We start from the raw sequence: 24,336 nt of genomic DNA, 5'->3' as shown, positions 1-24,336 counted from the left end.
CTCTACACTGTTGTCACTCCATCACTCAGGTTAAAGATGACTTGAAAAATGAAAAAAAATAAGCTGAAAGTACCAAAACAAATCTATGAATGTGTTGATCATTGATGCGTAAAATATCAGGAAATTGTGAAAAATAAACTTGAATGAATCAGTTGCTGACCATTCAACTAACACATAAACCAAGGTTTATTTTAGATAGATTGAACATTTCCCATCGCTCATACAGGGGATGATGCAAGCTGTGATGTCATGTGGACGTGATCATTACCCATCCTGCATCCCACATCAGTGATTAAGATAGTGTATGACTGTGAGGACAGCGTACCTTCTAGATTGTTTATGTCAGTGCCAGTGCAGTGAGTGCAGCCTTTCACATGGCATCTCACCCTCGCAACATTGGCAGCAACACTCTCAGGCAGTAAACCGCTTTTAGTCAACCGCATGTTTACTAGAAACCTCCAAACTCCCCAGCCCCCCGCCCCCTGCCCCCCGCCCTCGCCCACCTCTCTGCTGCTGGGATGTCACCACTATCTGGAGTGTACTGCATCTGGGTATGCAGAGCTGAAAATGGAGCCAGAGGTTACTGGATGAACTTGGCTAGTGACTGACTTAGTGGGAGGGCCCTGACCCGAGAGGTCTACTCATCTTCCAAATCTCGCCACTGCGATCTGTGAGGTGTTGCGTCTTAAAATAGCCTGATGGAGAGTATAAAGGATCCACAGGGGGAGGCCTGGCCTTCAGAGAGACAAGCGTCACTGTTGATACACTAGACGGAACAGCAGGAGAGCCCCAACCGAGAGGGACTACCGGATCACTCTTCAGGGAGAAAGAAGACTGAGCTCACATAGACCTCAGAGAAGACCTTTAAGACCTGATTTTTGTAATCATTTTCCTGGAATTCACCAGTTTTTCTGCAAGAACTGAGCAAGAAACTCTGAGCAGGATGAAGTACTACCAGTGCCCCGTGTCACAGAACATGAGGAGCAAGGCTTACAATGAGGACTGCGTCATCCCAGTCAGCTGCAAGACCTCTTCTCTGAAGCCTATCCGCAATGTGCACTTCCCCAACGACATCGTTTTCCAGGACTACGTCAGACACGGCGAGCTGGAGAGGATTGGACTTTTCCTCCGAGCCAAAAGGGTTAACCTGGACACCATCTACCACTCTGGTGAGAAGCCACGAAACAATCACGTGCTGATCTTGGAAAAGCTTTTGCAGTTAGAGATCTTCCTTTTAAACTATAAATATGAATCTTTGCTGCTAATGCTGAGTCTGTTTCTCACTGCTCTCTCTCTCTCTCTCTCTCTCTCTCTCTCTCTCTCTCTCTCTCTCTCTCTCTCTCTCTCTCTCTCTCCCTTTCTCTCTCTCTCTGTGCAGGCATGGCTGCTATCCACGAGGCCGTCCTGTCTGGGAACCTGGAGTGTGTGAAGCTGCTGGTGGACCACGGAGCAGATATCCACCAGAGAGACGAGGAGGGATGGACCCCCCTGCACATGGCTTGCAGCGACAGTTTTCCACACATTGCACGGTGAGCATCTCGTCCTGAAAAAATCAATCCGAACTCTATCTCAGTTTCAAGCCAAAACTTTGACGCAAACAAAATGTAGCCAGAAGGAGGTGTGGCGTTACATGTTGACAGTTTGCAAACACATACCACACACAGGCATTGGTTCAGCTCTCTGACACCACAGAAGTAAGAGAAACTGGAGTATCTCTGACCTCTCTAGACCTTTCTGACCTTTCTGACTCTGAAGTATGCCTGAAACTCGCATTGAGTTTACCAAACATCCAAAACCAGCAAGATTCCATCTCTTTTACTAACCAAGCTTGTATTTCGCTCATTTCAGCTACCTCCTCTCGCTGGGCGCCGACCCCGAGCTGGAGAACGACTGCGGGGAGAGGCCAGCTGACCTCATAGACCCAGAGAACAAGGAGCCGCTGGAGCTGTTCGGCCTGGCCGTCAACGACTGAATGAGAGACACCAGGATTTTAAAGCATGCACACTTTTGTCTGAAACCTGCTGATCCGGTCACCCGACTGTTGTGCAGAAACGGACCGAAGAGGCCTCGTCGATCCAGCGTCCCGATTTTGCGAGCGGCCTCGTTTCTGGAGGTTGAGGACTGACCTCGAATGTCTGGTGTAAAGAGGCCTGGTCTAGCTGGTTGAGCAGAGACGTTTCCAGCTTTACAGATTTACAGCTTCACATCACATATTTTTTATACCGCAGTGAATTGCGTGAAGCATTTGATTTTTAGGTGTTGATTTTATTTGGCTTGTCGCTGGATTTAGGAAGACTTTTGTATGTTGTGAAATTTGACACTTGCTTGTGGCTCAGATCACTGGCACCCCTCTGAAAGCACCTCTGTAATGTAGTACACAAGGGTAAACAGGCTTGTCAACTAGTTTGCAGTCTATCAAAAGTTATAAACCCAATGTATTTTTTTTATTCTTGCCTTCTTCTTGTTGTTTGTATATTATTTTTATACTATTTTTTAAAATAAAGTTATTAAACAATAGATTTCAGTTTGTCTGCCATTTCTTCCATTTCTTTCATTTTCCAGGTAGATGAAAACCAAAACTGATCAAAGCACTACAGTGAACATGGCACCATCTATAAAAAAGGAGGAATTCAGTATACAACCTTTATCAGCGTTATTATGACTAGTGTGCCTTCAAAAGGTTGTTCTTCATGCCACAAATGCTGGCTTTCCTCATCAAAAACAACCAAAAGGATCTGTAATGCAAAACCTTTTGGTACAAAACTTATAAAATGGTCGGATTCATGCTGTTTACCAGGACCAGATGAGTTTTGTGGATAACAGGTCTGCTACAAATCTAAAGTCCTAAAAACTAGAAAAACTACAAAAACATTCAATTTTAAATTTGATGTGGAGCTGTAATTTCATTTATTTATTGAGAAAAATGATTACATCTTCTTCTAGCTTTCCTATTTGTAGAATTAAGAACACACACCATTGACGTTCCATGTTCTCTTGATGGTGGACTCGTGAACATTGACCGTAGCCACTGCAATAAAAGGCCCTTAGTTTCCTAGCCATTGCCTTGGGGTCCCTGTGGAATCCTGGACTATTATACACCTGCTCTTGGTGTGATCTTTGTTGTTCAACCACACCTAGGGAAGGTAACACTGGTGTTTGATGTCTTCCATTTCTACACAATCTGCTGTTGCTCAGGTTTTCTTGCTTTTCAGTTGGTGGAGATCAAAACAGCTGTAACATTGAATCACATGGACAGAAACATGACCCTCACTCATGCCAGCGTTGCTCTGTCTACTGGCTGTGTAAACAAGCAACTGTCTGCCAACATGTTACCCTAACTTTATAAGGTGAAAATATGTCAAGTGTTTTCAGCTTGTTCTGCTGGACCAGAGTGCCCAAACAATTCAATTAGCTTCAGAAAGGTATCATTTCTGAATATGAACATCTCCAATCCCATTTCAATTGCAAAAGTTTTTAGCTCTGATAATAAACTACCTTCTTGTTCCTCTTGAGAGTCATTACTGGAAACACAAAACAATCAGGTTAATCTCATCAAGAGGGATTAAAGTCAGAATCAGTCAGCAGAGCATTGAAATTCAGGTCATATGCTTAACCCACCAGCACAGACCTCAAATGCACCGTGAAAAGCAGGAGGCGTACAGTGCCACAAGTTATGTGGGATTTTTATTTATTTATTTAAACACCTTTTCTGTTGATAGAATATGTTTCAGGTGTTTATTGAATTAAACAAGAAGCAGAATTACAAAAACAGAAGTTATTTACAGTCGATACAAAAACAAACGAGTAAATCCGAGAAGATGCTTCATTCTTTAAACTTCCACTCCTGTCGGCACATGGGGCACTGCTGCTGCACCTGCTGCGAGTTCAGCCATTTCAAGATGCAGTGCATGTGGAAACAGTGAGAGCACTGACCCCAGACCAGCGGGCAGTCGTCGCCAGGTACCTTACCTGCAAAGAAAGAAGAAAAAAAAGGATTAAGATTAAAAAGATAAAGGATGTTAAGCATTAATAGGACATTCATAAAGTGTTGCTCTGTGTTGATTCGGGGATTCAGCTTTGAATATTTTGAGTCTAGCCCAGATTTGGTTCTGTTATTTTCTGGAGCTCTGCGTTGGAGGGGGTGAGCTGCTGCCTCCAGCATTATACACTTTTCTCCACATTTCAACTCTGAGATTAGTCATAAGTAAACTGCATAGAGCACAAAAGCCACAGTTTGCACACTTTATTTCCATCTAGTCCATTGAAATGTTGCTCAAAATACAAGTATTCACAGCAGGCAGGTCAGTAACAAGCTGGATTAATGTCTGAATCTTACTAATCAATGTTGGTCAAGTGTTACTGCATAAGCCTCTAATACTGATGTTATGTTTCCCATCAGTGAATGAGTGCAGAACTCTTTCTTTACGTTTATTCAATAGCTGCAGCATCTCACAGCTGCTGAAATGATAAGAGACTCTTTAACTTTAAAGCAGTTCTGTCTGCATTTACACACAAGCAGCTGTAACTTTTTGAATGATTTAAATCTCCCGACTTGCCAACAGAATAATGTTCCTTTACACATCTGATATTTTTATTATTAGTATGTAAAAGTCCAAACTCTGTTTCCTCTGTACTGTCCTGTTATCTGTTCTAGTGTTTCTGCTTAAATGTAATGTCTCATAATATTTGCTGTAGTGACATTATTGAGCACACGAAACGTTTTCCACGTACTGAACAAAGACTGAAATCGAAACAGGAGCTGTTGCCTGATTGGACAGGAAGGTGAACTTGAAGGTGAACCTGTGCCTCGTTCCAACTGCTCTATTCAAAAAGGCACATTTTCTGTCATCAAGCTATATCTCTCCATGTGGATAGTTTTCATTTTGTTTGTCCAGGTTTGGAAATCACTCTCCAACTGGGATTGTGGTTGCCTCCACTCAACACTGTGGTTACAACTGTTTGATGGGTTGCTTCCCACAAAACAATAATGCTAAAGTCTACTAAATGTGAGAGTATTATTGTAAATGTACATTGAAATATTTGAGGGTTGGTGTCTTGAATAAAATCATAATTTGTGGTAGATACAGGAAATAAAGTATGTGCCACAATCATGCCTTCTAAGATGTACTGTAGCCTAAAGTCAGGCTTCATTATCTATATTTACATTAATACTACAATAAATAAAATGTTTTTAAGTCATTCTTATTCTGTCTTATGAATACAGACTCCTGAGGAAATTTCCCATTTCTATATAATGCTTAAGTTAGCTTCTGATTCATAGCTAAGGGAAAAGTTAAAGGTGAAAGTTAAGGGAGACCATTTATACTTCCACTTGTGAAAAAGTGTTGAACATTGTAGCATAAAGCTGTTTAAACCCACTTTATTTTGCTTTAGAAAACAGACAAGAGGGTGATTTCACTGCTTTTATCCTCATGCACGCCATATTAGACCTGTTCTAGATCAAAAACAACTGTACTTTGACCTCTTTTATCTTCAATCTTATATTAGTTATGTAGTCTACGTATATGTGGCGTGTCTGTGGCTCAGGAGGTAAAGCGGTCGTCCACCAATCAGAAGATTGGCAGTTTAATTCCCGGCTCCTCCAGTCCATATGTGTCCTTGCTCCCGTTGGGGTGCCAACGGTGTATGAATGTGTAGGAATGGGTGAATGAGATGTAGTGTAAAGCGCTTTGAGTGGTCATAATGACCAGAAAAGCGCTATATAAGTACAGTCCATTTAGTCCAGATTTGACAAGTCAAAGTACAGTGGTTTTTGATCTGGACCTGGGTGGGAGAAAGCAGTGAAATCTCCCTTTTTAGTTTGGTTTTCATAAGGGAGGCAAAATGGTTTCACATATCTGAAAGTAGGTTAAAAGAGAGTTAAAGCTTTTTGCTAGTGTAAGTGGTGACAAAACAGACAATCAGCCACTAAATATCATTATTATTTATGAATATTAGTTACTATTTGACAGCATGACTGAAATGTTTTACTACAGCACAGTTGGTATATTGTAGTTATTCTCTTTACCTAAGGGATGTTTAATGCTGACAAGCTGATATTGGTATAAAACACATCAGTGAGCAGCTGCTACAGATACTGTCAGCTGTTCCATCTTTAGCATCATCCACACAGCATGAAGGCTGGCGGGGCTACTCACAGTCTGGGCAGCAGCCATTAAACGGCATCCTGCAGATCCCACAGTTTTCATCATTAGCCACCCACAACCAGGACGCCACTCCGCTCCAATTCCGGATCTTCACCTTCATCCTGAGAGTCTCTAACAGGAGAAACAAAACACTCATTATCACACCTAAGTTAGCATGTGAGCTACTGTTGACAGCTAACTTCAGCAGTTCACTGGCTGTTCAGAGATATCAACTGACTTACTGAGTAGCGTCTCCTTCAGATATATTCAACACGAGTTACGTTTCAATGTTTCTTAGCCAACGAGAAGTCATTTTATGTGCAGCCTGAAGTCAGAAGTCAACAATACGTAGCTAACGTTTCAGCTGCCCGGGAGAATGGCCCCTTTCTTCTTCGTCTGTTGGAATTGCGGCAGGCTGCATGCTTGGAGTAGACAAGCTGCCATCTAGAGGTGATGTACGGAACAGCTGGTGAGGCTCAAATTATTGATAACAGTTTTTTGTTTTTTTTTAGAGATTTACATTATTACAGCAGCAAAGAGGACAGTAAAAATAGAAGAGCATCAATAAAAAAGAATAAAGAACAATAAATAATAGGTACATTCAAAAGCAATAAAAACAATAGTAATAAAAATATAGTAAAATTACGTAACATTATGTACAAGAGTAATATTGGTGTTGAGTGATAATATACCTGTGTTTGATGGATTTAAAATGGAAATATATTTATATATTTATATTTTCAGTTGAACTGAAAGTAGTGGTATACCTTATTAAATTAAGATTAAGATTCAATTTTCATTTTCATTCACTACAGCATCCAAAATGCATAGAGAAGCAAATTACGAGCAAAGCTCTGTCAAAAACACATAAGATAAATTGAAATAGATATATAACAAATAAATAATTAAAATAATTCATTTCTGGACAGGTAAGAAGTTTGGAGAATGTGAAAACGTACACATCAATAAATAATGAATAATATTGCTCATATTCATGACAGCTGCCATCTGTAAGATGAACAAAGCAGTCAGCGGTGTGTAATTTTTTTTAGCAGTTTGATAACAGCAGGGTAGACGCTGTTAATGAACCTAGCAGTGCTGCTATGCAGGCTGCTGTACCTCCAGCCTGAAGGCAAGAGGGAGAACAGTCCATGACAGGGCTGAGTGGAGTCTCTCAGGATGCTGGTTTCTTTGGTCAGCATGCGCTTTTGGGCCATGTCTTCTAAAGGTGGCAGTGTGACCCCAGTAGTCGCCTCTGCTGTCCTCACCAGTTTCCTCAGGGCCTTTATGTCTCATACCAGAGAGAGATGCTGCTGATCAGAACACTCTCTGGTGCCCCTTTAGAAGGTGGTGAGGATGGATGGACTGAGATGAGCCCTCTTCAGCCGCCACAGGAAATGTAGACGCTGGTCAGCCTTTTCCACCAGAATGAAAAAGGTGAAAAAATATACATTGCAGTCATGTATATTAAATAGTGCCGTTTATAAAATTATCCAGGTCAGGGGTGTGTGAGGTTTACTGGTAGCAGTGCTGATTGTACAGTTTGACACCTGCAGGGAGGAAGGACCTGCTAGATTGCTGCTTCACACACTTTGGATGAACCAGTTTGTCACTGAAGGAGCTCTCCAGTGCGGTCAGAGTGCCCTTCATGGGGTGGGATTCATTGTTCATCAGAGATGACAGCTTGACCAAAATAAAATTATTAATAATAATAACTTTATTTGAAGAAAGAAGTCATTAGAGGGATATATTGATCACTTTACCAGCCTTTCAATTTTTTTTTTTATTTACTTTTGATAATTTTATCAAACATCATGTTAAAATAAATGGCTATTTTGCCAATATTATCATTAAATGAGTTTAAATATTTATTTTAACACTGCTGATAATCATAATATTACAATCATATGATCAGTTATGCATCTTGTAATATCCTTCTATACAGATTCTGTATACATGCTGAAATCTATGTAAATTACGTAACACTGAGTTTCTTGGTGGTACATACTGTACAAAAACTGCAGTGTGCACATGCTTCCCAAGAAAGTGGTTGTCAGGATAAAATCATTGTATTTCCCATACTTAACTGGTCACAAAATATTTTTTATGGTAAACCCTCAAAAAAAACTCAAAACAAGTAATCCTGGACTGTCGCTGGATTGGCACATTGGCAAAGGCAGTCATGTTTAATGTGCTGCACCTCAATTTTAAACCACACATTATAATATAATAGTTAACATACATTTTTATTCTGAAATTATAACTACCATGTGTGACTCCAAATAATCATTAAAAAATGAGCAGTTTTTCAACCATTGAGTGTGCCTCCATTTAGCATTTATGAGCAGTATATGAACATTAATAAATGGTATGTAAAACACTATCATTTAGTTATAAGCAGATATAAGATCATTTAGCATTTCCTTTACTTTGATTCAACATAAAATTCTAAATGTTTAAAGACAAAGAGTCCTTTCAACAACTTTTTGGTGATTAATTATACTACATATGTAATACATATGTAATACTACATATACCATATCAAATACTACAAATACTACATACACGACAACAAATACTACATCAAATACTACACATACTACATCAAATACTGCATATACTGCATCAAATACTACAAATTCTACATCAAATATTACAAATACTACATGTACTACATCAAATATTGCAAATACTACATATACAAATACTAAAATATTACATATACTAAATCAAATACTACAAATGCTACATCAATTCACTTCAATAATTATTGCACATCTGTTACACCAAAACAATTAAAATAAATTGAATTCAGTTAAATTCAATTCAATTCAATTGAGTAACATCTATTACTATAATGTACAGACACCAGCCACTTCATTAGGTACACCTGTGCAATCTAATTCAATCCAATGCAACGACTCTTCCATAAATTCTACTTTTTTCAAGTGTATACATTTTCAGTTCATGAATGTTAATGGAGTGGACAAAATATCAAAATACCATTCAATATAATGCACCCTAATACACCTCCATCACCCACTATGACCTCAGTAATATGGAAATGGAAATGTATAAACTTATAAATGTAATATTTATAGCAGAGCTGTTGTATTGGATTGAATTAGATTGCACAGATGTACCTAATATAGAGGCCAATTACATTTTTGTAAAGGAAATTACATCTCTAATACAAAACACAAAATTAAATGATGGTGACACCAAAAAAGTCAAATAATCCCAAATAATAAAAAACTGAAGACATGAGACAATATTTTAGCACTTTAAGGTCAGCATTGTTTCCACTGTTGATGAGCAGTCTTTGTTCAGGCTGAGCTGACACTAAAAAAACTCATCATCATCATCATCATCATCATCATCATCATCATCATCATCATAATCATCAGAGTCCTGGCTTCTGATGTGAACCTGGATCTTGCTTGGAGTGCAGATTTCAGCATCACTGTCCCAGACTGACAAGTATTCTGGAGTGTGTTGAAAATCAAGAGCAGAATCCTCACTGGCCTGAAAGTACTCATCTTCCCCATCCACGGCTGGGTACATGACACCATCAGAGTCCTGGCTCATGTGAACCTGGTCTCCACCATGGGCCCTATCCAGGAAAAGTACAAAACGGTCATCAATGGTGTCAATAGTTTTGCGACATTTAGATGTGTTCAAGGTTTAGTGTATTACATTTAGTGTGGGAGCAGATTATTGCTGCTTGACTTTGCTCAAGGCTACTAGTATGCCATTTTCTTCATTGGAATAAACATGCATCAGATTGAAACATGTTGAAAAACCCATGTTTTCAGCAAAAAAAGAACAATTAAGACTATCAGCAATTTCACCTGTGTCTGTCCATTTCTTCCAGTTCTTTCATGGATATTTCGTTAACCAGTGCCACACCAACGCAGTCTCCAAATACATTAACAACTGTGTTGCAGCGGTCTCTGAAAGGCACAAACAACACCAATTTATGAAAGCAGAGGATATATGCTGATTAAAACTATTTTGTACATTTTTTTCTAATTCCAGTGACTCAGGAGGTAGTTACTCCAGCTGCTCTTAAGTTCAAACTTAGCCTTCTTATAACAGCAGTTTCTACTAAACTGAAAATAACAGACCATACAATTTAGCAGTGGTGGAAGAAGAACTCAGATCTTTCACTTTTAGTAAAAGTACCAATACAGCAGTGTAAAAATACTACATTACAAGTAAAAGTCCTGCATGGAAAATCCTACTTCAGTAAAAGCACATAAGTATTATCAGCTTGATGTTCTTAGAGTAAAAAGTAGGGGTTTGGTCTAGGGGAGGTAGTTACTAAGAATTTAAGAAAGATTTACAAGTAGCTACTGCAACCCAATCCTGATGCAGCTGCAGTATTGATTCATTAGACACTAAAATGTTGGGTTTGAACTTACAGGAGCCATTCTACAACCACCAGAATGGACGCTTCCTTCGCAGGTAAACCAATGGATGTCAAAACAAAGAGAGTGGTCACTGCTCCTGTAGCTGGGATCCCTGCCGCTCCTATGCTGGACACCGCTGATGTCACACTGGGGATCGAGCACAAAGACCATTAAGCATGTTTGTGAAGAGACTAATATCAAACTTTAACATATGATTAGTCTTGATTTCCATTGGAACATGGAGAGTGACTTACGAAAGGGTTAACAACTGGCTGATATCCAGAGGGATGTTGTTGAGTTGGGCGATAAAAACCGCCGCCACCACTTCATAAAGGGCAGTTCCGTCCATGTTGATGTTGGTTCCAATGGGCAGCATGAAGCGAGTGATCCTTTTGTCGATAATGAGTTTTTCCTCACAGCATTGGAAAGTGATCGGCAGTGTGGCGGAGCTTGGAGAGACCATGCATACTTGTTAGTGCACAATCCAAATAGGGGAAAAAATCACTTTAAACCCTCTTAAAATGTTACCTGCCACTTGGCTTGAACAGTTCTGATGAATGGGAATGGAATGTATGGGGAAAAAAGCTGTGCTCAAGAACTCTCTCCATATAAAATATCTCTCCAAGATACTTCACTGTTGAGTAACCTTACCTGGATGAGATGACCAGTGCAGTCAGTAAGGCAGAAGAAACCCCCCTGACGACGGTAATAGGGTTCTTTCTCACACACACGAAATAGACCAGAGGTAAAACTATCACTCCGTGAATTATAAGCCTGAAACACACAGTGAATACTGATTACTTGGACGTATTTATTTATTTATTCGTATTTATGAGTTTTTCTTTTCTAAATTCATGTTTTTAATTCCAATCAATTAATTTTGTTGTTGTGTTTTAATCTGTTGTGTGATCTGTGTTGTTTTTCTGTATACCTTCTGCAAACTAAGTGCCCTTTTGGGACAAAGAATAAAATGAATCTGAATCTGAATGAATCTACATCAAATACAATTAATGACAACAGCAAGAGTTTGTATTCACAATTCTCTGCTGGCTAGGAGACTTAAAATGAAACTGTATAACCTATGAAAGAAGAAATAACATGTTTCTTTTAAAATGCAATGTTGAATTCATAATCAATGAAACTCATGATTGCTCTTGTCATTACATGCAGGAGTTTTGCTGATATAGCTTTATTTGGTCTGCTATGTTTGGTGGCCAACGTGAGCAAACTTTGCTTAGATACTGCTTTTTAACTCACAATACTGAGTCAGTAGTCTATTTAACTTTTACTAAGCAGCTGACAGTGTGGCCACAAGTGATAAGGTTCATGCTAAAACATGACATCATAACATAATACTAATAATAAAACAAGCACAGAAAAGTAAAAGCTACCTACAATTTGCTAGCATTAGCTAACATTACCCCAGATAAACGTGTTTTTTCTGAGAGGAATGTGTTGTTTCATCTTTAAAAAATTGAATAGTTTCTATAGTTTCTGTTTAGATTTTTGGTGGGCAAATCTACCATTTGATGTACATTTGGATTGTGACTTCATGGGCAGTATTACCAGTTCTCATAGGACATAGCAATGATGACTTTGCAAATTAATATACTGGCCACAGCCTCCTGCTCTTACTCACTCAAAGAATTAGAAACGTTGGTGTACTGGCATCATGCACATTCATATTAGGAGTCCATAAAAACATTTTTTGTGAAGGTGAACATACCCTACAAAAACTACGACCATGAACTTTCCAAGTTTAAAGGTAGTTTCCCAGTCGTGAACCTCAACAACATGGCTTGCAATCAGGAACAGCACTCCAAATGGCAAGTAGCTGTAAAGGAAACAATGGATTTAAAAATAAAGGGAATACTTAAGTGACTTAGTCAATGAAGTATGATGATTAACTTAAGAAAGAAAGCAGTCATGGGGAAAGGGAATAAATCAAGTATGATTAATATTACATATTGTTGGAACTTGTTTTCAGAACTTGAAAAATTATCTGAAACACTTAACCCCAAATTGCTCCCGTTGCTGTGCCAACGGTGTATGAATGTGTATAAATGGTTAACCTCCCCTGATGTGCACCCTGCGTGGTAGCTCCTGCCATCAGTGTATGAATGTATGTGAATGGGTGAATGAAATGTAGTGTAAAGCGCTTTGAGTGGTTGTAAAGACTAGAAAGGCGCTATATAAGTACCATTACGAAATATTTTGAACTATGGAAACAGAGTGTCATGTATTTTGTTGTTATGGCGTTCCACTTTACCCCAGTATCAACTTGACCATACGTTTCGTGGACTCGTTGAGGACAGTAAGGACCTCCACAAGTACTTCCCCTCTTTCTCCCATGACGTTGAGGATCAGGCCAAAAACAAAAGACCAGACAATCAGGCCCAATGTATTGGCTCCTTCCACATAGTGGCCCACCAGTCGCAATTCTGTTCCATTCTGTAATAAGGCCGGACAATCATTAAGAATAATGGTCTATGTGCACAACACAACAAATCCATATATCTGGGATTCTTACAGCTATGTAAACCTTATAGATTAGTCTCTACAAGAAGACGACGGAAAAAACCATACCGTTTCCAGGCTTGAATTTTGCTCATCCGCATCAATTTCAAACTCCACCCTCTCCGTCTTGTACTATGAAAAAAATTTAACAGGAGTCACATCATAATTCAAGGAAATGAGTAGCATTACGTATATCTTAATGAAAAACATACCTGTCGGAAGCAAGCCTGAATCAGATTTTGTGGCACCATGTTCCTAGAAACAATTTTTAAAATGTTACACTATCAGTAAGCTTGTAAATGTCAGCCAAGAACACAAAAAAGCAACCATATCTTTGTAACTTTGTAAAGCTGACATTTCTGCTTAAGACAAACATAGATGGATGTGACTCTAAAGGAATATAATACATTTAAACTCTATTGATCTCATTAAATGTTCCAGGACTTTCTGAAGTGGTGCTGACTGACCTAAACATTGCTGAACTGGTGAATAAGTAGAGAAAGCTGGTTGTCAGAACACACACTTTCTTACCTCACTAGATCCAACAAGGCATCGACAGTGGAAAAGGCCTCCTCATCCTCCGTTTCACCTTTTTCAGCAGCATAGCCAATCCCAGGCTTGATCATCAGCACCAAGACTAACCCTACAACACAAAATCCAGGGGTAAAAAAACAGCATGTATTCTATAGCTGTTCTGTATTAACCCAATAATAATCATGGATTTAAAAAGAAAAAAAAAAAGCCCTTGTAAAGCCAAACAATAGGCCACTTTTCTTACCTATAGTCACAGACATTACAGTGGTTGAAACAAAGTATGCTGCTGCACGTCCAGCGATCCTCTTGGAGGTTTTAACACTTAGACCAGAAACACCTGTAAAAAAAAAAAAAAACCCAACAACAACATAAGTCATATATGGGTTTTGCATCACTATAATTTAATGGAAAGTAAGGGCAACACAGGTAAAATGTCAATTTACATATCACTGACATAGCACAGAGTTGACCAGCTGTCAAACATGTTGTCTTGCATGTAAAGAAAGCCGGCACATCCTTATAGAGAGCTGAGGTTTCATCTTTTGTACTGTGGCCTCTGTTCCAGAATATTCTCTTCTTTTACATTAAAAGAAACATAACCCTGCTAAAATGATTGAAAAAATAAATGTACCTGTTATCGCAGGTAAAACACTTGCAGAAGATAAAACAAATATTTTGTTAAGCATTCAATGACTACATATCCCAGAAGTCTTAGCCAATGAGTCTTAGAGGAAGATCAGTTGATAAATTCAGTTTGTTATTCACCAAAACATGTACGATGTTCCTGATACTCTGGACAGTTCATTTTATATAAATTATATACAGTATTTGATCATTATAATAAGAGCACATAGTAGACTTTTTAGTTCCAGTTGACATTAAGAACCATGACGTACGAAGAGGAAGAGAAGTCATGGTAAACCTATGGAGATATAGTTTTTCTAGTCGTCCAACCACTCAAAGCACTTAACAATACTTGTCAAACTTGTCACAAATGTATATGCTGATGAAAGAGACTGCCAGTGTACATCATGAATGTACACTATTCCCTTTTTAAAAAAAAATGTATTCATATGTTGATGGAAGAGACTGCCATGTAAGGTGCCAACCTGCAGGATCTAATCTAATGCACATTCACACACACACACACTAACAGAAACATGTTACATTACAACATGTAATGTTTTAAACAAGAAGTAACATTTTCTAGATTATATAATATATTTAATGGCTTCAGACTTGCTGAAACACCACTATGTTCCTCTACTGTAAATGTGGAAAGTATAACATGTGTAACCTAATGTAACAGTTAACACAGGGAGGAATATAACTGTCTTACCTGTTATCACACTTGTAACAATGAGAGGAACGGTAACCGCCTGAAGCATCCGCATGAGCATTTCTCCTGGAAAGCTGAGGTATTGCTGGTCGAGTTCAGACAAGTTGAGAAAAATCTTGAGAATGAAGCCCAGAATAATACCTGTGAGACAAAAACAAAGAAATATTAGAAGATGTAACAACACAAAAACGACACAAACTGTTTCACAAAAAAGGTTTTCATCTCTTCAGCCAGCAAAATCATATGGTGTAAATTCACAGAAAACATGGCCCTTGAAACTTTAGATGAAATTTACAGGTCACACAATAATAAATCATAATTCATCCCTTGTTATTTTTGTGTCTAATGATTAAAACTGAGTTAAGAAGATAAAGAATTGTAAATGATGTGTGATAAAACTAAAGTCTCATGTCTGTATCATTTGACTAAAAACACGCATGCTGATCAGAGGCATTTGCTTTGGGGCATTTAAAGTGGTCACACTTTTAAAACAAATGTAATGATTCACATTGTCCACCAGATGAAGCTGTTTATCACAGTATGATTCTGTGACCCAGCTGCAAAATATTTCACCATAAAACTGCAACACCGTACCTCTGATATCTCAAAGTGAAATCATGAGTTGTACAATTTATTTCATCTTTAATAACTAAAACATTTAGTCTGTCTAATTAAAACCTTATTGATGGAATAATAACTTTCACCAGTGCACACATTAGAAGTGTAAATGACAATTTTCAGTTTCATGGTAAACATAAAAAAGCAATCATTTAAAAAAGATAGGACTGAACGTGAATTATTAGGAAACGAAGGAAAACTTTCCATGACAATTTTAACTTAAAACAATATGTTACAAACAACTATTGGTGAAGATTACACTTATTTCCTAGTTGTCTCAATTTATTGAGGAATATAAAATATGAAAAAAACAACAACAACAAACTCTTAGAAACGTCTTAATTATGGACTGTAATTTCCGTACAGTCCCTAATTAGTCTGTCAATATCAGATCATATGGGTTAGGGTTAGGGTTAGGGTCTTTTCATGTAAAAGTTTCATGTAGCCTAACAGAATCTGGCAGATTACCCTAATCTGTGACAATTTTAATACTGTAGTAGCGTTTGTGGCTGTTTGGTAACAGCTATTAAAATATAAGTTATGATAAAGTATGATGAAACGTTGAAACTGGGTTACCCTGATGAGTTACAGCATTTGAGGCAAATCACTCAGCAGCTCTGGTTGCCTAGCAACGGAATGTGACATTTATTTAACTTGATGTAAATCTGACTTCTGTAACTGACAGTAAATATGCGGTGTAAATGGTCATTAAAACTCAGACAATATCTAGACAACATAACTTCTTAATACAGTTGTGTCCTGGACAACATTAAATGTCGGAATTTTCATTTAATATCGTTCCCCCTTATAAACGACAGAAAAGGTAGGACTAAACTGTTTTCTTTTGCTTCAGTTGGCTATCATTCATTTTTCATTCAGATGTGATTCTAACTTCAGTCACACTTATAATATAATAGTATAAAAGTTTCCTACACAGCATTATTGGTTCCTGAAGTAACGTTCACCCAGCTGTTAATTAAAAGCTTGTCGGTTATCACTTACCCAGTGCAACAGCACCCAGGCTTGAAACGATAAATTTATGATGAATAATGTAATTCCATACTGTCTTCAGGCAGCCAGTACTGTCAGAACCGCTATTTGACTCAGAGGACTGCATTTTTCACTCAGTGAAGCGGACAGTAAACAAACTAGAAAGTTCAGTGGCATCAATACTCTGTCCTCCCCTTTTTATGTTGTGGTTTAAAAAAATTAATCATAGAACCTTATGACAAATATGACGTCACTCACCTAGTTTAGTGTGATTTATTTTAGATGTATTCTTTTTTTTTTTTAACTTTTTATTTGTATCATGCATTTCATGTATTCATTTCAATTCTTAATTCATGTACAATTCATAAATAAAAGAAAGAAAGAAAAGAAAAAAACAGCCGAAAACTACAGAAAAAACAAGCAATAAGCTAGAGGATACACACCAACCATAAGGTTATGATGTTTTTTCTAGCTATCAGGAGAAGGATCCGTAGTAAGTCTCATTTATTTTTCTCAGTTTGGATTCCTACTGGGATGCCTAATACAAATAATTTCGGGTCAAGGTTTAATTTCCTACCCAGAATACTTTTTATTTCCTTCTGAACATCCTCCCAGAACCCCTGTATATTTGGACACACCCATCTTTCTTTACTCTCTAAATCCTTATTTTTAAGATCGTCTTGTAATGCTCTATAGAATCTTGAGATAATTTCCTTTTTCAACTTTTTTGCACAAAAAATACCTAAATATTACAAAGATAATAATATACAGTGCAGGGAAAGAAATACAATCCAGAAGGCTTAGTTGAAGCCTCCGCCTAAATAATGTTCAAATTTCACAAGAAACGGAAAAAGTTATGGAAAACTAATAGTAATACATATTTATATATGAAAGCAACGATGACAATAATAATATCAAAATAAAATCAGAAAGCGTGTGTTGTGTGTTGTGTTTGTGTATCTTTTCCAAGTTGTGAGGTTTTGGGGACATAAATCTGTTTACTCACCTCCTTAGTCCCCATAATCATTCATTTCAGGGTGAAGACTTGGATTAAAGTTAAGGTTAGTTAAGGGTTATGATAAGGTTAGGATAGGTCTGTGTGTGCGTGTGTGTGTGTGTGTGTGTGTGTGTGTGTGTGTGTGTGTGTGTGTGTGTGTGTGTGTGTGTGTGTGTGTGTGTGTGTGTGTGTGTGTGTGTGTGTGTTTATAAAGGGGATATTGTTTTTTTTATAGACCTTTTAAGCATCTTTTGTGACAGTTTTTTGTTAGGTGAGAAAAGCATTCCAAAATGTGGCACTGCTAAATGTAATAAAAAAATTGACCTCTGCGAGTGAGAAATGTAGAAGGATGAAGATCAGCATTTGTAGCATTGTAAACATTATTATTTTGTTAGGTAAATTAAGGTATATGTTTTCTAACCCTAATCCACTATTACGGTTATTTTTAATTGAAATAAAATACTAAAAAAATGATATTGCAGAGATCCATTAGATATATGTAACTAAGTTTTAAAATAGAATTCATACTAAAGTCCTCAAATGAATAAAAAAACAGCAAACACTATTTGAAGTTGTATTGTTCAATAAAGTATTTTGTGAAAAAACGAAGGGGCGGGACTTGCGTGTCGTCGTCACGTCCGCAAACTATTTACGCATTTCCGTCAGCTTCTACACCGCGCCACAGAGGGAAAGTAGCTGTTTTACCACCGTCTGCCGGAACCCAAAGTTCTTTGTTTGTATTCAGCTTCAGGTCAAAAAAAAGCTTGAACGCCACGATGTCCGATAAGATGAGCATGTCTCTGGATGACATTATCAAGCTGAACAAGAAAGGAGGTAGTGGCGGCGGCGGCGGCGGCCGCGGCCGGGGAGGCGGCGGAGCATCGTCCGGCTCGGGTGGAAGTTCAGGTCGGGCCGGTGGTGGATGGTCGAGATCGGTGCGGAGTCGACCGAATAACTTCAACCGCGACCGGAACAACAGAGGCACGCCGTACACCAGGGTATGAAAGTGAAACGCGTTGAATGGAGGCGGAAGAAACGTGTCCATACGTTATTTATCGTGTTGTTCATTTACAGCCATGCTAACACGATAACAGGCTTCCGTTACCGGTGTGTGTTTTAATGACGGAGCTTTCCATGGAAGCTAACTGTCCGCTAATGAGTTCACATACCTACATTGAATGTTTCTGTGGGATGTTTACTATAACCACGTGTCACGCTTACTGATCACCACTGACCAGAGGCAACAGGTCTGAACAGATTTTAAAACCATGTGCCTTGAGTGAGAGACTGGCGCTTTTATCAAGATGGCCGCTTTGTGCCACTGGAGAAGCGGTCTCTTGTAAAGTTATTAGGATTAGGAATTGGTAGCTTATAGTGTGCCACCATTACCCAGGTGTGTTTTTTTTATTCGAAGACTTAGTTGAATATGTTTAAATGTATTTAAAGCTGCCACCTTCAATCCTTTGTTCTTTGTCTTGTCCAGTCCAAACTTTCTTCATCACCACATCATTAGGAGGTGTTTTTCTCTGTTGCAGAAGAAATGCAGATTTCCCACCTTTTTAAGAAGACACTTCTCTGGAGTCACTAGTAGTTTTTAAAAGTGGAAATGACCATACTGGCTGTTTAATGTTATCTGACTTGTGCAAAACACCACAACAACATAGGCTATACAAAGTGTGGTCAGTCCTGCTAGACCCACATCTTTTCCTTTCCTTTTATTACTTTATTAGTCCCACAATGGGGAAATTTGCATTGTTACAGCAGCAGTGGACAGCAAAATAGAGCAGCAATAAGAAAAGAATAAAGGACAATAAATAAGTACAAAAAAAGAACAATACTTGTCTTACTGTTGGTTCTTCCTTTGTATCATCAGTAGAGCTGGGTATTGGTACTCAATACCTCTTTAAGGTATCAATCAAAATACATCAATACCAAGTAGTATCAAAACGTCTCCCATCAAACGATACCTACAATCGATCATTTTGGACCAAGTGCTGAAAATATGACTATTTGTATGCTCACAGCCAATCAACACAGGCGTTGTACGATTTAATGCGACATGTGATTGGCCCACTGCCACAGCAGCTACAACCCGTCTGTGGTGATGAAGTCACGTTGAATTTGAGTTAGCGTGTATAGCAGTTTAGCAGCCAAGAGGCCAGCTAAACGCGGTAAAGTGTGGCTACACTGGATGAAAGCTAGTGCACAAAATGTGTAATGGGTATCGAATGAAGTAATGAATTGGTATCAGTGTCACTTTAAGGGTACTGGTATCATAATATTTTAAATGGTACCAAGCCCTCATCAGATTAATCATGTATTTTATAGACTCTAACCAAAACCACTATTTTGCATACATTTGACTTTGGGGTTGAGTAACATTGTTGTAGCTATCTGAACATGACCACACCCCATTGTGAAATGTTAAGCTGAAACTGTTAACATTTAAAAAGGAACCTAAAGACAATTTTTCTTTTGTTGCTCTTCACAGCCCAGAGAGCTGCCAGACAAATGGCAGCATGACATGTTTGAGGAGCAAGTCCAGTCCAGTGGACGCAGAGTACCAGAGAGAAGCGAAAGAAATGAAAGAAGTGAAGAAAACACTGGCAAGCTGCTAGTTTCCAATCTGGACTTTGGCGTCTCTGACACCGATATGAAGGTAATTCACTAAAAATGATCCTTGATGATGCTTTGAAGCATCATCAAGGATCTTTGCTAGCTTTGAAGCATTGAGAGTGTGACTGACATTACTGTTTTGCTCTGCAGGAGCTGTTTGAAGAGTTTGGGGAAATAAAGAAGGTATCCGTACACTATGACCGGTCCGGTCGCAGTAAAGGGACTGCAGATGTTCACTTTGTAACAAAGGCCGACGCACTCAAAGCCATGAAGCATTACAACGGTGTCCCACTTGATGGTGAGGATTCAGTTCTCGTGCTACAGTGGCGTTATCATACTTTGGGTACTACTTTAGAAGCACTTGGAAGAAATTTACCGTTTCATGTGTTTCCACTTGTTTCCCCGTCATATTCAGGCCGTCCCATGAAAATCCAGCAGATGACTTCAGAGGTCGACACACAGAGTAGACCGTCTACTCAAAGGTATGTCCATATAAAAGTGGTTATTCATTCTGAATGTATGAATAAACCATAGATTTTTGGATGTTTGTGTATTGTGGGGAAAAACATTTATGTAGAAAGCTTGCTTTATTAACAGTCACAAATGCAGTTGCGATTGTAGGTTACTAGTGACTTGGGTGGTATTATGGTATACTTTTTACTATACTATTTATGGTATTTAGAAAATCTTGAAGGTATGATTTTTCCAATACCGTCAAAAATATACAGATGCACCTCTTTCTGTTAAACTGAAATGGAGATGCTGTATTGAGGTGGTGTATTGCTGTGCACAACTTAGGCCACCAGAGGTCAGTCCCTTCTGGTGGAACAGACTGCTGAACTGAGAAAGATTGCAACTGTGATTGAATCATGAAAATATTGTCGCACATAACCTTATCACAAGATTACTTTTTCCAACTACAAGCAGTTTATTAGTGGCATGATGTTATTCAACGGTCAGTTTGCCACCCGCACATTATCTCTGTACAGCCCACTGATGTGCTGATCCGTGCCGTTGCAACAAGTATCATCGGGTCCTCCAGCAAGAGTCTGTGGAAGAAGGCGCTTATTTCCTACCTGTTCATTATTCTATTGGTCATAAGTACTTAAACCCAGCAAGACTTGTCTAAGTAGGCTAATTGCATATTAGACGCACAGCTTTGTAGGCTAGACAGTCTCATATATGTTTACAATGACTCCTATCACCAGCCGCTCAGCTTTTATGGTAAATGGACTGTATTTGTATAGAGCCTTTTTGTAGTCTTCCGAGCACTCAGGGAGCTTTACACGCCACATTCACCCATTCACAACTCACCCTTACTGGGAGTCCACATGGGAAGTGAGTTATGAGCGGCGCAGCAGCCGGACAAGCTACCTTTACCAGGCTGACTGACAGCAGAAATGTACTGAACCAAAATAGTTTGCATGTTGGCTCCACCGGAAGAAAGCGACAGTGTTTTGTATCTATTAATCCATTGATTGACTCATTATTTCCCAGCCTACTGTAGTGAGTGAGGGGAATCTGTCTGTAGTGAAACAGATGAGCTCACAGACAGACCGGGAGCCTTAATCAATCAATGTAAATATGGTTAAGTTAAAACAATCTAAATACATACAGCAGAATATTTATGCAGCACTGACTGATGGTAGAAGCTACTGTATTTTTGTTTGTTTGGGGTTTTTTTAAAATCTCATTTTTGGGGCTTTTCTTGCCTTTATGTAATAGTGGATGGCATAGAGGCCAACAGGAAACAGAGAGAGAGAAAGAGAGAAGGGGGGGAGTGACCTGCAGCAAAGGTACCTTGCTGGAGTCAAATCAGATCGCTGCGATTATGTGGCATGCACGGTAACCACTTGGCTACCAAAGCGCTCCGGCTGGTCTTTTTTTACACAAATACCGACATACAGTATACCCCAGTGAATTTTTGGGAAGATATGAAAAAATAGATATCGCCCAAGCCTTGTTACTATAATAATTATCTGTAAAATGAGATCTCATCTAAAAAAAATGACTTTGTGCTTTTGCAGTTCAAACAGAGGGTTCGACAGGAGCAGGCTTGGTCAACCCAAGTTTGAAAGGAACGAAAGGAATGACAGGACTGAAAGGACTGAAAGGAATGACAGGAGTGAAAGGAGTGAACGGAGGCAAGGTGGCGGCGGCAGAGGCTCCAGAGGGCGAGGAAGGGGAGGCGGAAACAGACCCCAACTTACTGCAGAAGAGCTGGATGCCCAGTTGGATGCTTACAATGCCATGGTATGTACCTGTTAAATCCTTCATTTACTCTATTCTTTCTTCTGCTGTGAAGATCTGATGCTGATCTTGTTTCTTATCTTTCAGTCTCAGATGGACACCAGTTAGAAGCACTTGGACAGAAACCTGCACCAGTCTGGTTTTGTTTTTTGTTTTTTTTAAACATTGGACGTGATGGATTGGACCTCATTACACTTGTTTTGAAGCCATTGTATTTTACGGACCAATACGTTCTATCAGTTTTAATATTTCTCTATATTTTTGTGACCATGTTTTCTGGGATGTTCTATGTTTTAAGGATTTTTTGCACCAAGGCCATCAGCTTCTGTGCTTTTCCAAATGAACGGAGAATAGCCTTAAATCATGCAACATCAGTGATTTTTTTCTTTTTTTTTTCTCAGCGGTTTGATAGACTGTTAAATGTGATGTTTAAAATGTTATTGTACATCAGTTCTGTCACTTGGTACTGTATACTTGACATATGGACATATTTCCAAGGGTTTTGTACATAAATGCAGTATATATACTGGATCATCTGGTGTTTGTTTGTTTATTAAGACATTTCTCAGAGTGCCGTTGCTCCTCTCTGTGAAAGTGTAAGCCGTGAAAAAATTGGGCAAAAACAATATATGACCAAATGAAAACAATTGTCCTGTAAGAACATTTTTTTAAATTTATTTTTCAATTGAATTGAAAACATCTCCAGCAAGGATAAAAGGACAGATTCACATTTTTAACAGTATATACAGTTGCAAAACAATTTATTTAACCCCCACTGCAAATAAGGTTTATTGGCAAAATGTACAAACTAGCAGCTGTTTGCAATAAACAAATCAAACAAGAACAATTTAAATAGCTCAACACAACTAATATTACAAGTGGTTTCTCCAAATTCAACACAAAATGCCACTTTTAATGACCACTGCAGTCTCAAAATTATTCAACCCCTTCATGACAAGCATCTTTAGTACATAGTAGAGCATCCTTTTGCTGTTATGAGCTGCTGCAAATGTGATGCATAGCCACACACCAGCATCTGGCAGCGTTCCTGAGGTATCTTCAGTTCACTAATATTCTTGGGTTTGTGTGCTGCAACTGCCTTTTTCAAATCCCACCAGAGATTGTCAATGGGGTTCAAGTCAGACAACTGTGATGGCCACTGTAGTATCTTCCAGGACTTCTTCTGAAACCAAGCCTTGGTGGACTTTGAGGTATGCTTGGGATCATTGTCCTGTTGGAAGGTCCAATGACATCCAAGCTTCAGCTTCCTCACAGACGGTATGACATTTTCTCCCAGGATTTCCTGATACTTGATTGAATCCATCTTGCCCTCCACACGCTGCAGGTTCCCAGTGCCAGAGGAAGCAAAGCAGCCCCAGAGCATCACTGAGCCATCGCCATGCTTCACTGTAGGCAGGGTGTTCTTTACAGCGTCTGCTTCATTCTCCCTCCTCCAGACATACCGCTGATCCATGCTGTATCTCTAGGAACATTAAGTGCCTTTGCTATCTTTTTGTATCCCTTTCCTTGTTTGTGCAAGGCAATGATCTTTACTCTGAATGTTTTGGACAATTATCTTGACGTAGCCATATTTCTAACATGCAATGAAACGTCACCGTCAACAGTCCAGGTATTTGAGGGGTTCTATCTCAAGCACACCTGATGCAACTAATGAAGCCCTTGATATGTTGCATCAGGTGTGCTTTAGACCACACCTGATTTGCAAATGTGTGCTCATACGAAGAATTCTATTCAGGGGGTTGAATATTTTTGAAACTGCAGTAGTCATTGAAAGTAGGATTTAGTGTTGAATTTGGATAAAATCCTTGTAATATTAGTTTTATTTAACTATTTAAACTGTTCTTGTGTAATTTGTTTATTGCAAACACCTGAACAATTTAAAAAATGTGCCAATAA

The 24,336-nt window shown here is 38.7% G+C and overlaps 4 protein-coding genes across 4 annotated transcripts; 2 read left to right on the top strand and 2 right to left on the bottom strand.

Moving 5' to 3' along the window:
• Window positions 1–756: 756 nt before the first annotated feature.
• Window positions 757–2,511, top strand: ppp1r27b (protein phosphatase 1, regulatory subunit 27b). The gene is made up of 3 exons (XM_062437869.1): window positions 757–1,169; window positions 1,379–1,529; window positions 1,849–2,511. Exons 1-3 carry the CDS (start codon window positions 944–946, stop codon window positions 1,970–1,972), a joined length of 501 nt encoding a protein of 166 aa, XP_062293853.1. The 5' UTR covers window positions 757–943; the 3' UTR covers window positions 1,973–2,511.
• Window positions 2,512–3,680: 1,169 nt separating this feature from the next.
• On the bottom strand, window positions 3,681–6,542 carry anapc11 (APC11 anaphase promoting complex subunit 11 homolog (yeast)). The gene is made up of 3 exons (XM_062435762.1): window positions 6,389–6,542; window positions 6,159–6,278; window positions 3,681–3,969 (listed from the first exon to the last, which is right to left on the bottom strand). The coding sequence occupies exons 2-3, from the start codon at window positions 6,265–6,267 to the stop codon at window positions 3,824–3,826; spliced, it is 255 nt and encodes an 84-aa protein (XP_062291746.1). The 5' UTR covers window positions 6,268–6,278; window positions 6,389–6,542; the 3' UTR covers window positions 3,681–3,823.
• A 632-nt stretch (window positions 6,543–7,174) lies between these two features.
• Window positions 7,175–16,683, bottom strand: LOC134000660 (excitatory amino acid transporter 3-like). Its single transcript, XM_062440086.1, has 14 exons — window positions 16,569–16,683; window positions 14,949–15,089; window positions 13,854–13,946; window positions 13,607–13,718; window positions 13,288–13,330; window positions 13,145–13,207; window positions 12,828–13,045; window positions 12,285–12,392; window positions 11,210–11,332; window positions 10,813–11,007; window positions 10,571–10,705; window positions 9,998–10,099; window positions 9,576–9,759; window positions 7,175–7,429 (listed from the first exon to the last, which is right to left on the bottom strand). Exons 1-14 carry the CDS (start codon window positions 16,681–16,683, stop codon window positions 7,175–7,177), a joined length of 1,887 nt encoding a protein of 628 aa, XP_062296070.1.
• Window positions 16,684–18,237: 1,554 nt separating this feature from the next.
• On the top strand, window positions 18,238–22,930 carry LOC133993565 (THO complex subunit 4-like). Its single transcript, XM_062432559.1, has 6 exons — window positions 18,238–18,551; window positions 20,045–20,212; window positions 20,320–20,467; window positions 20,585–20,651; window positions 22,197–22,422; window positions 22,507–22,930. Exons 1-6 carry the CDS (start codon window positions 18,330–18,332, stop codon window positions 22,525–22,527), a joined length of 852 nt encoding a protein of 283 aa, XP_062288543.1. The 5' UTR covers window positions 18,238–18,329; the 3' UTR covers window positions 22,528–22,930.
• Window positions 22,931–24,336: the final 1,406 nt, after the last annotated feature.

The sequence above is a fragment of the Scomber scombrus genome, chromosome 2, assembly GCF_963691925.1.
Source record: "Scomber scombrus chromosome 2, fScoSco1.1, whole genome shotgun sequence".
In the NCBI taxonomy this organism is placed as follows: Eukaryota; Metazoa; Chordata; class Actinopteri; order Scombriformes; family Scombridae; genus Scomber; species Scomber scombrus.
This window is presented reverse-complemented; position numbering and strand designations above follow the sequence as displayed.

Coding starts and splice junctions, on each gene's coding strand:
- anapc11 (XM_062435762.1), bottom strand. CDS start 6,267: ATGAAGGTGAAGATCCGGAATTGGAGCGGAGTGGCGTCCTGGTTGTGG. Junction 3,970..6,158: donor TAATGGCTGCTGCCCAGACT/GTGAGTAGCCCC, acceptor CTTTCTTTGCAG/GTAAGGTACCTGGCGACGAC.
- ppp1r27b (XM_062437869.1), top strand. CDS start 944: ATGAAGTACTACCAGTGCCCCGTGTCACAGAACATGAGGAGCAAGGCT. Junction 1,170..1,378: donor GGACACCATCTACCACTCTG/GTGAGAAGCCAC, acceptor CTCTCTGTGCAG/GCATGGCTGCTATCCACGAG. Junction 1,530..1,848: donor AGTTTTCCACACATTGCACG/GTGAGCATCTCG, acceptor CGCTCATTTCAG/CTACCTCCTCTCGCTGGGCG.
- LOC134000660 (XM_062440086.1), bottom strand. CDS start 16,683: ATGCAGTCCTCTGAGTCAAATAGCGGTTCTGACAGTACTGGCTGCCTG. Junction 13,719..13,853: donor TGTAATGTCTGTGACTATAG/GTAAGAAAAGTG, acceptor TTTGTGTTGTAG/GGTTAGTCTTGGTGCTGATG. Junction 13,331..13,606: donor GCCTTGTTGGATCTAGTGAG/GTAAGAAAGTGT, acceptor AATTGTTTCTAG/GAACATGGTGCCACAAAATC.
- LOC133993565 (XM_062432559.1), top strand. CDS start 18,330: ATGTCCGATAAGATGAGCATGTCTCTGGATGACATTATCAAGCTGAAC. Junction 20,652..22,196: donor AGTAGACCGTCTACTCAAAG/GTATGTCCATAT, acceptor GTGCTTTTGCAG/TTCAAACAGAGGGTTCGACA. Junction 22,423..22,506: donor TGGATGCTTACAATGCCATG/GTATGTACCTGT, acceptor CTTATCTTTCAG/TCTCAGATGGACACCAGTTA.